Here is an 18,049-nt window from a genome sequence, read left to right on the forward strand (position 1 = left end):
CCAATTGAGTGCCGCTTTAATTGAAGTATTGCTTGGTCTGTTGCCATTTTGATCAACAATGTTGGGAGGTGTTATCTTCCACTTATGAAATCTCTGATCCTGATCAAGATAATCAGCAGCTGGTGGGAAGTTCTTGCTGACTGAGGAGGAAGAACCGGATCGTGAAGAAGAGGATGAATGGTGCATCATATAGCATGGCATGGAGGCCTCTGATGGTGATTCAGGTGGTGGTAGTGGTGAAGGAGGAGAGTCTCGGTAAGGAGGATTTGCTGGTGGCTTGCAACATCCCAAAGGACAGGGTTTTAATGTACCATACTCAACAATGAACTAATACTTTCCTGGGTCATCTCCAAGGGGACCAACATTGGGGCAGCCTGCTTTGTACCGTTGCCAAAGGGGATCTGGAGCCTTCTTTTTTTTTCTCCGAGATCGAGATCGCGATCGCCTTGGTTCTTCATCTTCTGAGTCATTGCAACAATCTGCACAATCGCAGTTATCAAACCACTTGTGTCCTGAGGGCTTTGGAACTCATAAATCGGTTCACCGGCATTGTCAAACGCCTTAATGGGTACATTATGTAGGTGAGGCTTGGGGTCGGCTGGGAAAAATGGAAGCACGGGGCTCACATCTGTGGGTCTGGGAAAAGAGACTGAGACTCTTCCATCTTCAAGTCTTTGATAAGAGGGATTGGTCGCAACCATAGGGGGTGGCGGTGGTGCAGCCTCTTAGTTCTGCTCATATCAAGTGATCCACGATTCAGGGATCAATTTGACCAATTCAGCCGTCGAGAGTTGGCGAGGCACATAGGTGACTGTCGGAATCTGATCTGAGTCAATCTTGAGGAATAGTGCATCATCAGTATGACCAGTGTTAAGGTCGAATGAGTGATTCTGCAACCTGTAGCACATCTGGTAGTAGAGAGTTGCCGCTATTGATGATTCTACCTGTGGTGCACCCGTGATTTGGACCAAAAACTGCAAGCATCTGGAAGCTTTGGATCACTCAGGGCAATGTTGTAATTGGGATACAACATAAAGAATATTGTTCCAAAGCTTTGGATCACTTTGGATCAATTTTTTAGGCAATTGGTAAGCCTTTACGTCCGTGAAAGGTGAGAGCAATCCGAATGGCTCCAATGTAAAGATGCGTATACCCAAGAATTATCCACCGATGGATGAGATCTTGGGCTATTTCAATGGGGAAGTATTGCTCTTTGCCGGAAGCAGTGACTTGGTTCTGGGAAAAAGGGGAAGCTTGCACATATTCCTTCAATTCTGGAGTCTTTGAAGGAGCAACGATAGATCTAATCTTCTTGGTGAAGGAGGTCGGGTTCTTTGGAAAGACATTGTATGGGTTAATGACAGGGAAGTTCGTAGGGTAGATCTTCTCAGAGTCCGGAGTATAGTTGATTCCGTACAGGTAATCAACCTTAGTGGACTTGGAGGTTCGAAGTGTAATCTCTGAGCTGGAGGAAGCACTGCTTAGACGTGGTGATGCAGATTCATCATCAAATAGGGCTTGTTTCATTGGGAATAAGTGTAGGGTTGGGATATATATATGTTGGGCCTTTGTTCCCAAGGGTTTTCTATGTATTAGGCCACTTTAGTGGGCCTGAAATAGGGGTATATAGGTTGCATACGGGATTAGCCCAATACTTAGTTTTTATTTTGTGTTTTTAATTGAACCGGTTTAAATTGGTTGCATCCAATTGGTTCAATTGGTTTAATTTAAGTGAAGTGATCCTATTGGCTAAGAGGTTCTTATATCCTATTGGCTACTAGGGAATCTTCTTTATTCTAAGTAGTTTAAGTTGTTTTAAGTCATTAGGACTCTATTTTGAGTCTATTTGAGTTTCCTAGTTAGTTTAAGTTGCCTAATAGGTTAGGGATAAGGTTAGGCCATTCCTTTTTAGTGTCTAAGTCTATTTTTGAGTCTTCTATATAAGTTTGTAAGGGAGGCCAGCATTGAACACGAATTTGATTAATGAAAAGCTTTTGTTTGCTGCCATAGCTACTGCTCTGCCCTGTTGAGTGAACCTTGTGAGTAATATCAAGGCTACCTTGTGGGTAATATCAAGGTGAAGGGATTGGTGGACTCCGATCAACTCCTTGCATCTTGTAGATCGGGAGGTCCTTCTTCTAGTTCTTCAAAGCTGCTACCATTGAAGATTTAATCTTTCAAGTAAGTAGTTTATTAATTCAGCATTTAACCTTCTTCTTCTAATCCTCTAACCTAAGCTCCATCTACTCCTATTATCACCCCTTCCATTAATCCATAGATCCATTAGAACCCTAAAACCCTAAATCCAATTCTGCCCTAAATTGCAGAATTTTGTAACTCATCCAAACCCTAACTTCTTTATACCAAAATAACCCCCTAGACCTGCCCATTAATACCCTATAAACCTCTTTCCTAAAATCTGCCCCTAAACCCTAGATCTTACAAACAGTCCATTTTCATAAGGCATCCTACCCAAAACCCTAGAATTCCAACCTCAACCAAATTTGATCCAACTTATACCATTAGACTCATAAAATTCTGCACATCATTACCAAATAAAGCCCTAAGTCGAAACCCTAACCATAACCCTAATTCTGCCCTAATTAGCCTAAGCTGTCCCAATCGGCCAGCCTTTAAGAGATCCTATTACCCTGGTTCCTAGTGGGATTACTCCTACCTAGGACTACATTACGTGGTGCTGGTAACATGATTGAGGAGGAGCCCTATCCTTGAGAGATACTCACAATGGTAGATTAAGCAATGTTTGCAACACTTCTTACCTGAAGATCAAAGTAAGGGCAATAACTGCAGTTGTCCTACCAAAAAGAAGTCACATGTCAGCAGACACCAAAGGCATCATTCCAGGTTCCAAAAGAAAAGAAGCATCAGCAGGGATATCAAAAGAAATGGAAATATCTAAAGAAGAAGAAGTTTAGAGGAAAAACTTCTGACCGTTGTTACGTTTGTGGTAAGAAAGGCCACTTTGCAAAAAGTTGCCCTGATCAATCCAAACGCAAGAAGTTTATCTCTATGCTTGATCCATTTACTTCCCCAGATGATGATGGAGATATTGAGTCACTCTACTCCATTGATGATGATTTCTCTCCCGACATGTTGTTTGCCACCGAAGTCCCGAAAGAAGAATATTCCGACACATCAAACGAGTCCGAGGATTTTGAACCCCTTTACCAGATTACCTCTCATTCACTTTCACCACCATTCATGACCCAGCCATTACCAGCTTTATCCACCTTCAACCTTACCCTACCATTGGCCCCTGTACACATTATACCAACTGCATATGACCGCCCTATTAAAGTAATTGGATACTTTGATACAGGAGCTTCCATGACCATTCTTGCACCCCAAATCCTCCCTTCCCAGTGTTGGAAATCTCACAAGCAGCACTTCCAAGTGGCAAACGGTCAAGTTTTTACAGTCGACCTCATATCCAAAGGACCTGTCCAAATAAAACTCTTCCCTACCCTTGTTGTCCGCCATAGAGTCTTAGGATCAACTCTCCCAGGAAGAGATCTCCTTTTAGGCTTTAATCTTCTTAGCCAACTTCCATCTCTTCGATGGAGTGCAGATGGCTTGACATACAAGAAGCAGTTTTTGCCCTAGACAAATCTTTCTAATCTTTTTGTTGCAACACCTCTTACAGATATCCAGCAGCAAATATTGTCCATATCATGTACAAATTCTCATACGAAATTTTTGGACAAATGTGCTCACCCTCTTTGGCAAAATCCTAAGTTTTTCATTCGTCTGCCATTCAAGAAGAATGAAGATGTCAACCCAACCAAAGCAAGTCATTCAGGAATGAACCCGGATCATCTCCTTTTAGCAAGAGAAGAGGTTACCCAGCTCCAGGATCAAGGACTCATTGAACACCCAACTTCACCGTGGGCATGCGAAGCTTTTTATGTCAACAAAAGAGCAGAGAAAGACCGTGGAAATATGCGTCTAGTTATCAACTACCAGCCCCTCAATGCATTTCTTGCTGATGACAAATTCCCCCTACCCACAAGACCTTCATTGATACTGCAGCTTTCGGAAGCCACCATCTTTAGTAAATTTGGTCTAAAAGCAGGCTTTTGGCAGCTTGGAATTCATCCAAAAGATAGGGCTAAGACAGCCTTTTGCATCCCAGGATACCATTTTCACTGGACGGTAATGCCATTCGGATTAAAGGTCGCCCCTTCACTTTTTCAGAAAGCAATGATGAAGATTTATGAGCCAATCCAATCTCAAGCGTTAATCTACATTGATGACATCTTACTGTTCTCCAAACCAGAAGAAGAACACCATCAATTACTCCATCAGTTCCATGAAATAACCCTGAAGTATGGAATCATGCTCTCTCCCTCAAAGATGCAAGTTGGGGTTCCCAAGATAGACTTCCTTGGCGTCACCATTAACCAGGGAAAATATGAATTTCAACCCCATATTGGAAGATCTTTATTACAATTCTCTGATGGCCCACTTACTGTTCCACAGCTCCAGCAATTCCTCGGGATCATAAACTACATGACTGAGTTCATCCCCAATCAAACTCAGTATACAGGTCCGTTGAATGCCCTCCTCAAGAAAAACCCTCCGCCATGGTCATCCCAGCATACAGCAGTAGTCAAGCATCTCAAGGATATTGCTCAGAAGCTTCCTCCCCTCCAGATCCCATCAACAGGTCTTCGAATTCTCCAAACAGATGCTAGTGATACACATTGGGCGGCAGTCCTCCTTGAAGAAAAGCAAGGAAAAAGGCATGTTTGTGGATATCGCAGTGCCCAATTCAAACCTTCTGAACAGCACTACCACTCCACTTTCAAAGAAATTCTTGCAGTTCGAATAGGTATTGAGAAATTCCAGTTCTACTTAATTGGTCATACTTTCCAGGTCGAAATGGACATGTCATCATTCCCCAGAATGCTTCAGTTCAAGCAGAAGACTCTCCCGGAGCCACAACTTCTCAGATGGGCAGATTGGTTTTCGAAATGGTCATTCAAGGTCTAACATATCAAAGGAAAAAATAATGTGCTAGTAGACTTCCTATCCCGTCCCAAAAAACCAATACAGTCCTTCATCCCTGTCCTTCCCCTCTGTATGCCTCTCACTCCTGGAGCATCCTCATCTTATCCTCCAGATGATGACGATCCAGATGAACTTGATCCAACTCCACTCATACCGACACTTCCCGCAAAGGTCTACTGCGACATTTCTGGTCACACCATGATTGAGTATAGTAGACAAACCTATTAGGAACTCCTCCCTCTCCTAGTATACCAATATGGCCTACAGTACAAATGGATGGTATGCCACCCTACTTACCCATACGGCCATACCTCACACATTTTACCATCAATATGTTTTATCTCTTTGAAAAAGAATTCTCTGTCTTTTTCTGGCACCTTTTTGTTGTTCACCGTATAGCACTATGTCTTCCCATTTCTATCCTCCACCACTACCTAATACGGTACAGTAGTAGTCTTCTTCCCCCGAGCCGTAGAGATTACCCCGGTCTCCAAGTATCCCCCTACTTTGCTAAGCTTCTCACTTTGTTTGCCCTAATCTCCCATTGGATCAATATTTTGTCTACTCTCCCTGATGATGACACCTTTGTCACCATCCTTTTTCACAGACCTCCAGATCATATTCACCCCGCTTTTGTGGAACTTAATATCTCCTCCAACCATTACATGGCCTTCTCCCCAAACTTCCAGCTGCTAGGCACCTCAACATACGACCTGTTTGATCAGCAAACAGAAAAGAGAGATGAATGGCTTCAATTCATGCACAATATGTGTTCCCACAACCAAGTGGACCCCACTCACCTACCGGAATGCCTCATCACCACTACCCTCAATGCATGGGAGACTAATGATATTCTTCAAGATCCAGATATCCACCATATCATGGAGAACCATCTGGATTTCTTAACGCAACATCATATGGATGGGTCCTACGACAGTGACACTGGTACAGACACTGATTGAGTTTGGTTTGGTTTGGTTTGGTTTGGTTTGGCCAAATAAAGTAACCATTGTATAGTAGCTGTAATAGTAATTTGTTGAAAATTTGGTATGGTGGTTGTAATAGTAAATTTGGTGTGGTAGTTGTAATAGTAGCTTTTAATGGTGGGTCATAGTTACCATTGGTTAGTTGTAGCAGTTACCAATGGTAGTTGGTTGTTGTAATAGTTACCATTGGTTAGTTGTAATAGTTACCAATGGTAGTTGGTTGTTATAATAGTTACCATTGGTTAGTTGTGATAGTTACCAATGGTAGTTACTCATGTGGTTTGTTGTAATAGTGTCACTAAGGGTTTGTTGTAACAGTGTCTAGGGTAGCTATAAATAGTAACCCTCCCCTCCATTGTAAGCATCCTTTGAAAGACAAGAATACAAACCCTATAATGGCATCCATGAAAGAAGGTTGCTGCTTCAGAAAAAGAATCAACTATTATGCAAAGATAGAGAGCCCCTCGCCTGCGTTTTGGGATACGAGTGAGTGAGCACTTTTTCTGCTATGAATGCATGACATCTCCATTTTCAAGCTTGCTCTTCAAACCGGCCTATCGCTCTCCTCTATGAAAAGGTTCCAGTTGCTCTCATCAACAAATAACAATCTATTATTTTTAACCTCGTTACAAAAAATTCTAGAGGTCCTAGAATAAAGTACAGGGCAGATCAAGAGGATTGGGACACACAAATTGCCAACAGGGCACCCGCAAAGCCCCCTTGGAAGAGTATCAGTCAATGTTTCCCATTTTCCTACATTGTATTAGGTATGACACCAGTGATGGGAACAGAATTAGGTTCTGAGAAGACCTATGGTGTGGGGATTGCTCCCTTAAGGAGACATATCTGAGATTGTATTCGATTTCGGATGCAAAGAATTTCCCCGTGGCATCCTGTGGGTTCATGTCCCCGTGTGGAATCAATTAGAACTCGCATTTTAGGAGGGGTTTTAGAGAGAGGGAAAGTCAAGAGGTTAATATGTTGTTTAAGCTTATTAAAAATGTTTTTATCTCAAACAATGTTCAGGGCAAAAGAATTTGGGTTTTGAATAGAATGGCAAATTTTCTTCCAAATCTTGGTTTTTTGGAAAGACGAAGGTCAAGTTGAGTTGATATTCCCTTGTTCGATTGGAATTTTGGACTCAACTACTGCTGAAATTTAGGTCAGCGGTTCAAGGCATGGAGATTTCAATTTCTAGAGGGTGGATGAACTCCATCGCTCTAGGGCTTTCTAGGTCTTCATCTTTGGAAAAACTCTCTTCCTTACCATACGAGGCATCCAAATCCGCATTCCCATTTGAGAGTGAATCGAAGTCATCTACTGGATTGGTTACTCCTCTCCAGGTGGTCCAGTGGCGTTATCTCCATCTTATTAAGAAACCTAAGCTTCTCTGTTCCAAGGAAAGCTTCTCTTTCTCTTGACGTCTTCAATAATTGAATTCCTTAGCTGATGGCTCGACCAGGGGGTGGGGTTTCCAAGGATGTTTTGTATATGGGACTTATCTTATAGAGTAGTCCTTTCTGGTATTGGGTTTCGGCCCCTGTGGCCTCTTACTGTTGCTAATGTTGCTGTACACTACGGTGTTTTCGTTCTCTTTTGAGCGAAAAAAAAATGTTATCTATCAAAAAAAGAACTTCCAAACCTTTATTTTGGTGCTTCGCATTACAGTCTTGCAGATGATGAGGAGAATCTTAGGGTTCTTTTACTTATAAGGTTCTGTGGAAAACTGGAAATCCAAGACCTACTGAAATGCAAGGCATTGTGATAGGTCATGGGTAATCAAACACACAAACGTATTAACTCCTGATTTGTATCAGAAGAGACAACCAAGATGATGTCTTTCTACACGTGTATGCCTTGTGTATGAGGGAGGGTAAATCTGTTGACCATCTATTCTTTTATTGTTCTCTTGCCAAACAAGGGTGGCACCACTTCTTGGCAGTATTTCAAACAGATTGGGTGTTACATGAAGATGTTAAAAAAGCTCACTTGGTTTTGGCATAACTCTCCATTTAGTAAGATAGGGAAATTTCTATGGAATGGAGTTCTGATTGCTGCATTTTGGTGTATTTGGAAGGAGAGAAATGTTAGACTTTTCAACAGCCATGAGTCAGACATGCTTCAGAAATCATCAATTAGGTCGAATGCAAAGTGGCAACTTGGACTAAGGCAGAAGAGCAGTTTAAAGACATTGCAACTGACCAGTTGGATAGGGATTGGAGGCGTTCGATTTTTTCAAGGGAGGCAAGACAGCGTAGAGTAGCCTTACAGCAGCCACCTCTTGAAGGTGTCCCAAAGTGGAATGTCGATGTATGCTAAATGGAGGAACCCTGGGCCATCAGGCATGGGGAATATTTTTCAGTTCAATGATGAGAAAGTTGGTGGGTTTTCTCTGGTCAAATTGAGGAAGGTGACTAAACAGAGCAAAACTTAGGGCTATTAAAGTGGGAATAGTTTTCTTAAGGAAAAAAGGATGGTCTCATGCAATTGTAGAAGGCAATTCAACAAATGTAGTGAGCTGGATGAGGAATTCAGAAGAGGGACCATCGCAATGTACACACCCCTTCGTACAATTAGGATCTTAGAGTCCAAAATGCAGCTTACCTTCCAATGGACTCTGAAGTGCAAATGATATGGCTGATGGACTAGCAAAAGAAGGGATTTGGCTTGATCTAGGATCTGAGTTGAGGACAATTTTCCTTTGTGAGACGCGATACCGGTTGTAGTATTATGTAACAATATGTATTACCATGTACCCTTACTTGGATGTTGTACTTCTATTGGACTAGCTCTTTGAGTTGATCCAAGAATGGATGGGTGTATGCTCTGTATCACTATGTTAAACCGTTCTTCGTTTTCTTTCAATAAATGTTATCACCAAAAAAAAAAAAAAAAAACCTAGCAAGTCTGCTAACATCTTCAACACAGCCAACTACTTCATAAAATGCAGGAAAATAAACTCTAATGAACTTCCGAAATGTTCCTCCTTAAACTGCAACTTTTATGACAGCGTCATTAGCCAAAACCAGATATTCTAACTCAACAGACTCGACTGCAATTTTGCAATGATTAGCACCTGTCACTTCCCACTAGAAAAAGATTCGCAAGGAATGAATTTACTCAAGCATTCTCAATGTTAAGATAAATCATCTCTAGTTTCACTCCTCCAGCCCAATCACCACACGGCGTAGACTGCAAAACAAGGAAAAACTTCTCTATTTCTTTGCAGTGATGCACAGATTTAATGCCATAACTCACAAAATCCATGTCATAATTGAAAGAGACTTCACCTTTGAACAGAACAAGGAAACCCTTATGCACACCCTTCCAAACCCCAACTCCTGAGTATCCCAGTTCCCATTTGAACTCAAATTTGAGCTCCAAAAAAGGAAACACTATCTGAATTAAAATGTCATCACCAATTACCTAGCAGTTACTCCTTCATGCATCATGACCACCTTAACCCTAACAACTATTTCAGAGGCCAAAGAATGAGCAACCAAAGGAAAATTTTATGTCCAAAACTAAATCTCATTCCTCTGAAAGGGAACTATTGTCCCTACTCCCTACACTGTTTTACATGAGCTGAAGCTGTCAACTATAACTCAATAAGCCACCAAAAAACCTTCATCACTTGGGATGTCATAGTCTGTTGAACTCAATAGGAATAAGAGAGTATGAGACATGGCATGGTAGTGTTTCATTTGTTCTCAGAGCTTATACAAAGACTTTCTACATCCTTAAAGATACACTCACTTTAAAAACTTGTGTATCAAATAATTCATCTAAAAAAATTTTGTTTATCAGACAATCCATAGGCCCATTCACAGAATCAGACGTTATCTTGACAACAAATCAAAATTTGAAAAGTTCTAATAGTGAACTTTTAACAATATAAACCTTGTAAAAATATTAGACAAATGTGTTTAAGTAATGTTTCATGATTTTACACATACCCATTCCATTAGACTAAAATTTCCTCCATAATGTCTTTTATCTTGACTCCTGTCACTTTATAACTATAGTACTAATCATTACTATTACCATCATTGTTTTTGTAGAGAAGAAACACATTTCATTAACTGTGCGGTAAAACCTAGTATGAAATGGGACAAGTAGTCACAAAGAAAGGTTTTTTTTTTTTGGGGGTGAATAAAAATTTCAACAGCCCTCAAAGAGGGAAAGAAGGAAAAAAATATATAAATACAAAAGGCCTGACCTCAAACAGATGAGCCGGAGGCCTGGAGAGAGGAGAGGGGAGATCCCAGGAGACGACAATATGAGGTTTTTACTACTATTACAATCATAGTTATTGCTGTTATTCATTGCAACTTGTCAATATTATCAAGTAATCAAATAAGGATAATAAATAATGAATGCTTATGATGCACATTCTAAGGGTTAAAATTTTTGGATTTTGGTGGGATTTCGACCCCCACCAAAACCAACATATTTCATCATTTCGGTACTGAAATTTGGTCCATCTCCATGGAAATTTTAAAATTGGCCATTTTGGTGGCCAATACCTGGAATTTACCCTGAAACTTCAACAAGTGCCTATTTAAGCATGTTTACACATGTTTGAATCACTAGATTTTTTTATTTTTTTTTGGGGGGGGAAGGGAGGACTCAAAGTGATAGTTTGTCTTTGGACCCTATGACATGTGACAGCCATATCATTCTCTACCTAAAATATCTCTCAAAGTCCATCACAGCAGCCCTATCTCTAAGTGGGAAATTTGAAATCTGGGGACAATTTGACCAAAAGATGCTTCAAATCCACCCAAATATTGAAGTGGCTGCCCCAAAGTTACCATCAAGCCTTGATTCAGCAGCAAAATGAAGAAATTTTTACAAAAAATTAAGGTTATTTAGCAGCCTTGGAGCTCTCTGGCAAAAGGGGGTGAAAGCTCGAAATTTTGACGAAATAAGTCAAAATTTCATTGAAATATTGCTTTTATATATGGGCCCATGTTCACCGAATGTCGAAATTTTGAACCACGATTCTAATCACAGAATAACTTTAAACTTCAGTCTAGCATCCTCACAACCAATTTACATTTCAACTTAGTGCCACTTCCCGCTGGCTTATAGGGGATGCTTGGTCGCAAGGACCCCAGGACAAGAGTCAAGGAGACAAACTTTCCCACAATATTGCTTCATGGCTTCAGTACTTCAAAATTCTTTATCTGTTACTCCATGTAGGTAAAAAATTTGAACTAGTTATCATCCCTAAGTAACTCATCCAGCTAACATCACGCGTTCAGCATTAGCTTCCAAGACTAAGGCAAAATTGATGTTTAGCTTTAGGCCGTCAGCTTCAGATCTCAATCAAAGACTTTCTCAGTAATATTAACAATCAATTCAACTCAGACAAACCTCCACATATAAAGAGAAAATGTACAGTACACTGAAAGGGAGAGTCTCTGTATTACTTGTATGGGCTCTTCAGACGGATGAGGAAGGGCCAAAGGTTGAACCATCAAAGCCAGCTGCATGCCTGATGTTGTCAAAAGGTCACCACTACATGGAATCTGTTGAAACAAAAATAAACCCAAAAATTAAATAAAAACATTAACATCATAACACAAGATTGTCTCAAAGAATTTAAGGATTCAATAGCTTGAAGATCATTAACCACACAACAAATGCAGCATTCAAACACTAAAAGATTACCTGATTAATAGTACACCTCATTAAACGTGGACTACAGTTCCCAGTGTCTTTGACAATGTAATCACTCGTAGCAGGCTTCATGAAAAAACAACGAATTTGTTCAGAGAAGGGAAGAGAATGCAATAATCAATTTCTATCCAATGTAAAATGCACAACAGAAGTGAGTATGTAGGGAAACAAAATTGGAATTTATCTACTAGGTATGATACCAATGCAAATGCTACATAAACTACATACCGGAGGTAGGTTGGCTTGATTGACCTGACGAGTTTCGAACAGTATCACCGAGGAACTTGGGACAGGGCGTGGGATTTGATTGGGATCAATTTTCGATGGTCCAGCCGCAGGAGAACCAGGTAATGGAAGATGGGACATAGAAGTAGGGCCAGCAGACATAGGTTGATTCGGAGGAGGTGGCATTTCAAACATGCTTGGTGGTTGAGCACCAGGAATTGGTGGAGTCACCTAAAAACAACACCAAACTTCCAAATTCAGATTCAAATTAAACAAAATGTCAACACTATATTGAACTGATGAGCGATTATTTAATATGCACTAAGAAGAAAACTAGTGCAGCTTGACAATAACCTGAAAAAGAAACAAAAATTTCAGTCCAAAGTCCAAAAACAATCACCGGGAAAGCCAACAAAATACAGAATATCAAGTACACAAACCTCTTTTTTGGACGTGGGGGGGAGGAAGGGGAAGGGTGATAGTGTTGTCAGAATATCAGTAAATAGGCAATTAATAACACCTAAATCCAAACTTAACCAAGCCATATTCCAACTAAATATCATCATCCAACTCTTTCCAAAGTCATACTTGGAATCAACCTTAATCCATGCATGTCTTTCCTCACCACTTCTCCCATAGTAACCATATCACTCCTCTTTACCCATGCATCCATAGATATTCGTTGCACATGCCCATACCACCTCAAATGACTCTCTCAACTTATCACATATCAAAGCTACTCTAATTACCTGTAAATCTGTGATGTCATTTTTTTTCTTCGTTAATTTTACCATTCATCCATCTTAACATCCTCATCTCAGCTACAATAATTTATTTGGAAGTAGTTTCTTCACCACCCAACATTCAGCTCAAGATATCATTGCCGGTCTTATAGTTGTCCTATAAAAGTTATGATGACAAGTTGACACCTAAATGTAAATTCCTTTTTTCCCTGATGAACAATAATTTTATTGCAAAAGGAGAAATAGAAAGGGAAAACATGCCAGAAGCCATCCACAACAAAGAAAACACCAACTTCTCATAAAGGGAAATCAAGCCCAAAAGAATATCTCAGTGTCACAACTCCTGGTTTGGCTCAAAAATTGCAAAATCATTAAAAGATCTGGTCCTCCACAAGAACAAAAAGCCCAATACTGAGGCAAGATGCCGAATGAACCTAATCATATGGGAAAACCTCCACGGCTTCCACTCTATACTCCAAAACCATCATTGTGAAATTTGAAGCTGGGAAGAATCTCCATTAGAAGAGAAAATTGGCTTTCTGACTAAAATGACTTGAAACAAAAATAAACAAATAACTAGAGGAAGAATAAGGATGAGGAGGAAAAGATGAAGATGAAGATGATGATGATGATGAAGGGAAACTTCCTAGAAAAGCTTAGTTTTTGTGATTTTTTGCCAAATCACTCTTATTGTGGAACAATCTGTTGGGCAATACTGGAACGCATCTACAACGACGATTTGCTGCATTTGTGGAAGTTTTTTGTAAGATTCAAAGTTAAATGTATATAACTTTTCCCAAAAATGATTTTGTGCAAAAAATAGGGTAATTACTAAGTGGTTGTCTTTTAATTTTATGTATTTGACACCGTATGCTGATCGACAACTTCATGGAGTCAGATTTATTTTTCTGTTTTTAAATTTTTTTTAAACCAAAAAAATTTGATTTATTGCAATAAATTTTTTTAAAAATAAGGTTAATACTTAGAGAGCATTGGCGTGCACCATCTTATGCCACATAGAGCACCAGTTCCGACTACCATAGTACTAAAACTCGCGAAATTTCGGTCGAGATATCGAATATTTCGAGTATCTCGACCTGTCCGAAACGAAATGCAAGTCCGAAATGAAAAAATGCAATATTTCAGAAATTTCGATGAAATTTGGACGAAATTTTGGAAATTTCGGTCATCTCGTTTCGGAAATTTCGAAAATCTCTGTAATTTCGGTCATCTCGTTTCAAAATTTTCGGAAATCTCGGACATTTTTGGCATTTTACACCCACAGAAAAATACCATATTTCGACCGAGATTTCGAAGAAATTTCGGTATCTCGGAAATTTCGGTCAGACCGAAACACCGAAACGAAACGAGATTTAGTACCATGCCGACTACACTGAGTATGGTGGTTATGGGCAGTATAGCTCTTCTTTGTAATTACCCTTCGAGTTTGAGGGTCTTGTGGACAGCATTTTCTCACACCCTTCGAGTTTGAGCACCGGTTCAGACTACACTGAGCACCGGCCCCTTACCACACATGCCGATGTCAGCTCCACATCCACCATACAGTAACAGTGGCTCTTGATCAAATTCTTCACAGTTTGAAGATTTATACCCTAGGTTGGAGTACCCCCAGTTTGTTGACAATGCCATTTATAGGGGTTGTTGTGGAGGACTTCAATCATTTCTTCCGGCATACTATGACATGGCCAACATTTGTGATACAGCCGGAAGATAACTTGCTTTGGCAGCAACAACAATCTGCTACTGATTTTGATCCTGCCCAAAACTCGATGTGCTACAAGGAATCTAGGATGGGCAGAGGGATCCTATGTAACTTGATTATATTCTTCACTCTTCAGAAAGTTTGTAATAAACCACATATAACATTTGAAAATTGTGAAATGGGTTCTAATTTTATTCATTCTAAAGGCATATTTTAGTTGTTTTAATAGAATTACATATGTTCTAGTACTAAATTTTGTGTAGAATACATTATATTAGAGAAAGTATACAGCAGTGTATAGGGTTTCCTAGAAGTTTCAGGACTTAATTTGGCCATTTGGGCCTTTGAAACCAGCAGTCAAAACCTGCAGATAAAACTTGCCATGTTTCGTCAAGGTTTCGACGAAACTCAAAATATTTCGTAATACTTGGATAAGACACCAAATTTGACATATGGTAAATCCATGGGCTCCACAAAATATCGAATGTTAGGTTTGTCAAGTTGAAGCTTCCACATGGTTAAAACAAGGATGACTATGAAGGCAAACCTCTTTTGATGGCAATGAAAGAAAACCACCCCTTATAATAATAATAATTTTAATAACAAAAATATTATTAATAAACTTAAATCACTTATTAGTATGAACTCCTTATTTGATAGATCCAAAATTTAATAAGTTTCTTCTCTCGGACTGTATGATTGTAGATTCACATCCCTATCCTCCTTCAACTCAGTGCCCAACATAATCTCAGGTACTAGCATTTCAATCCACACTTCGAAATAGTAATAAATTTTTTAGGGTAGGTAGTCAAAATATTAATACATGTCTTTCAAGATAACTCTGTTCCTTGCAACACAGACATAGCAGGACATTCAACTATAAATAAGAAGCTCCACAATAAACCATCTTCCAATGCACACACAATTTCCGACACCAACTCCCAACCAACATAAAAGACTTAAAAATAGCAGATAATTTCACACACATACAGCATCATAAATCGTCCCAAGTGATAAGATGATCTACTGCCAAAATTGTATCTAATGCCACATCTTCTCCAACACCAGGCTTCCACTAAAAGAATTAAACTATGATGGATTACATTGTTTCCATTTAAAACCTAGGAAGTATATCTCTATGTAAGCCAAAAAAAAATGATCTATTATGCCAAACACAAATCTCATGGATCCCACTTCCAGAACCAACTATATGCATCCCATTTCCCATTGTGTAACAAACTCGAGGCAAAATAGGTGGTCAGCCATCACACAAGCAACTTCCTTCCGAAGTTCAAGGCCCATGATCTTGTTTCACTCTGACACTCTGCAGTCCATTATGATGATAACTCTCTCAGCATATATTAAATTAGAGCAAGAGCTCGCTGCCTGGTCATGTAGCCCCTGCACCAGCCCAAGGCCAATGAGAGTGCGCACATCAACATGGATGGGATTTTTTATTTCCAGATTTCACACGCTCCTAGACCCACACGACCAGGCAGCATTCCTTTTCCTATTATATTAATAAAATACAGAAGTTTGTGTATCATATATGCCTCTTAAGGTCAGTAACAATATGTTTGGCTATGAAATAAAGCTCAGCAAATCCAAATAACAATGTGGATTCTCAAACAGATCACCTGCCGATGTTGCATCTGCCACGTCTGAGCCCCATATGGAGGCACTGAAGGTTGACTTGCAGATGAAAATGGATGAAGTGGCTGGGGAGTGGCACGTGGTGTAGCACTTGCTGCCGGAAAACGTGGTAATGGCGGCACGGGTTGAGAGGGCGGACCATGTGAAAAACTCCCTGCAGGACCGACAGGGAAGGGACGAATGGTTGGAGGAGCTTGTAGCATTCTGTCCGACACCGGAGGAGGTCCGACTGGTGGCTGCTGAACACTACCACTGAGAGGGAAACGAGGAGGCCCCGAAGCAAACGCCGGTGGCCCATTACTCATTGGACCCGGTACACTTGATGGATTCGAAGGCGGCACAACTGGGCCAGTCATCAATGGGGAGGAAGGTAAGGCACCAGGTGGAGGTGGCCTGGAGCCGAAAGGTGGAGGAGCGCCTGAAGGCCTTAAAGAGGCAGCAGCATTGGGAGGACCTGTTGGAGGAGGCCCTGCTCTTGTGAACCCAGCAGGAGGGCCAGAGCGTGAAACAGGTGCATAACCAGAAAATGGAGCTGAAGAAGGAGCAGAAGATGCAGAAGTAGCAGCGAATGGTGAAGGCGCAAATGGGGGTGGTGGCCCAGGAACAGGTTGATTGGGCATTGAAGGGGGTCGATTGATTTGCAAGTTCTGCATGCCATCAGCTATAGAATCAGCAGGAGCTCTCTGCACATTGGGGTTGTAATTAGGCGGCGGAGGAGGAGCGTTGCCGGGCCTGGGTACCCCGGAGGGTACAGGAGACGCCATGGAAGGTGAATCACAACTCGATCTCGATCCCTTGAACCAAAATCCTTATTTATTCTCTGAAAATCCGAAAAACACAATCCAAAGTCCCAAATCTGAGAATGCAAGTCAAGCAATTGAATTTCCACCAAATTCTAAATAAAGAAAACAACAAAACTTCATCTCTGATCAAAGATTAAAAAAAAAAATAAAAATAAATCTTTTTTTTTGCATACACAATCGAATCTGATCGAATGAAAACTTATCACAACAATATAGATTCGGATCAGAGAACCTGAGTAGCTGCTTTGAACGAACCTGAATATTGTTAAGCAGATTGGTTCAGAGATCTCCACCTGTCGACCAACAGAAAAAACCGAAGATCATAACTTAAGGAAGAATCGGATAAGGGGATTTTGCAGACAGAGATCGAATTGTTAGGGTTTAAGGGAGAGAAATCGAAAGATTTAAAGTTCTCCTTACTCCTTTCTCCTGGCGAAGACGAAGGCTGTTTGTATTAACGAGCATGAATTGGAGGTTACCATATCCCGGCGAAAAAAGCGTTTCTTAAACTAGTGTGGTAATCCCGGTACTAGAGTAATTACGATATTACTTGTTCCATGTTAGAATATTTGGTACTCGTACCGTTCGTCGACCGTCGTTTTCCATATTTGTACTGATGAATGCGTTATCAAGCCACGCTGTACGTAAAATGTGAACCGTTTGATGGTGCTTGAGAATGTAAGGTTTGAACGGAAACTCCTTTGATGGTTATTTTCAGCCGTCTGATGAATAAATATTTATTTGTCCTTTTTCTGACCGTACATTTGGTATCTAATTCGTTCGGTCACGATTAGATAGATAACAGAACTAGGATCAAAGGAAAGAATCCAAATACCCGGAAGAAAAAAAAAAAAATTTGTGATTCTTTAGTTGGAGAACTACCCTTGTTTGTGGTTGATATTTCCTTCGTCCAAGCTTTGTATTTTTTTACTTAAAATCCGAAGGGACCTTTACCCGCTGCTACGTCGCACGATGGCACAATAGCGGATAAAAATTCAACACGAAGTGCCTCAATTTGCACATTATCATCACACACTTTGATACAAATTCCAACATAATTTCTTTTCTTTTTTTCATATCAAATGATATTATACTCTTGAAATATAACCCCATATCGCTTACCATTAAATTTGCATCTAAAACATCCTTTCGAATCATCGACATAGTTTCATTGTCTAATTATTTTTTTGCATAGTATCC

The 18,049-nt window shown here is 40.2% G+C and overlaps 1 protein-coding gene across 2 annotated transcripts in view; it reads right to left on the reverse strand.

The window, feature by feature from the left end:
• LOC122667013 (protein transport protein Sec24-like At4g32640) overlaps positions 1-17,287 on the reverse strand; it is a 65,663-nt gene extending 48,376 nt beyond the window's left edge. The window contains exons 1-5 of one of the 2 annotated variants that reach the window (XM_043863161.1): positions 17,114-17,287; positions 16,031-16,872; positions 11,931-12,158; positions 11,694-11,768; positions 11,453-11,551 (exon numbers count right to left, since the gene is read on the reverse strand). In XM_043863161.1, the coding sequence (XP_043719096.1) occupies positions 11,453-11,551; positions 11,694-11,768; positions 11,931-12,158; positions 16,031-16,810 (1,182 nt within the window). In that variant the 5' untranslated portion in view covers positions 16,811-16,872; positions 17,114-17,287. The remainder of the gene's footprint in view (positions 1-11,452; positions 11,552-11,693; positions 11,769-11,930; positions 12,159-16,030; positions 16,873-17,113) is intronic. The other variant, XM_043863162.1, reaches the window with a different exon arrangement.
• Positions 17,288-18,049: the final 762 nt, after the last annotated feature.

Source organism: Telopea speciosissima, chromosome 7 (assembly GCF_018873765.1).
Source record: "Telopea speciosissima isolate NSW1024214 ecotype Mountain lineage chromosome 7, Tspe_v1, whole genome shotgun sequence".
Taxonomy (NCBI): Eukaryota; Viridiplantae; Streptophyta; class Magnoliopsida; order Proteales; family Proteaceae; genus Telopea; species Telopea speciosissima.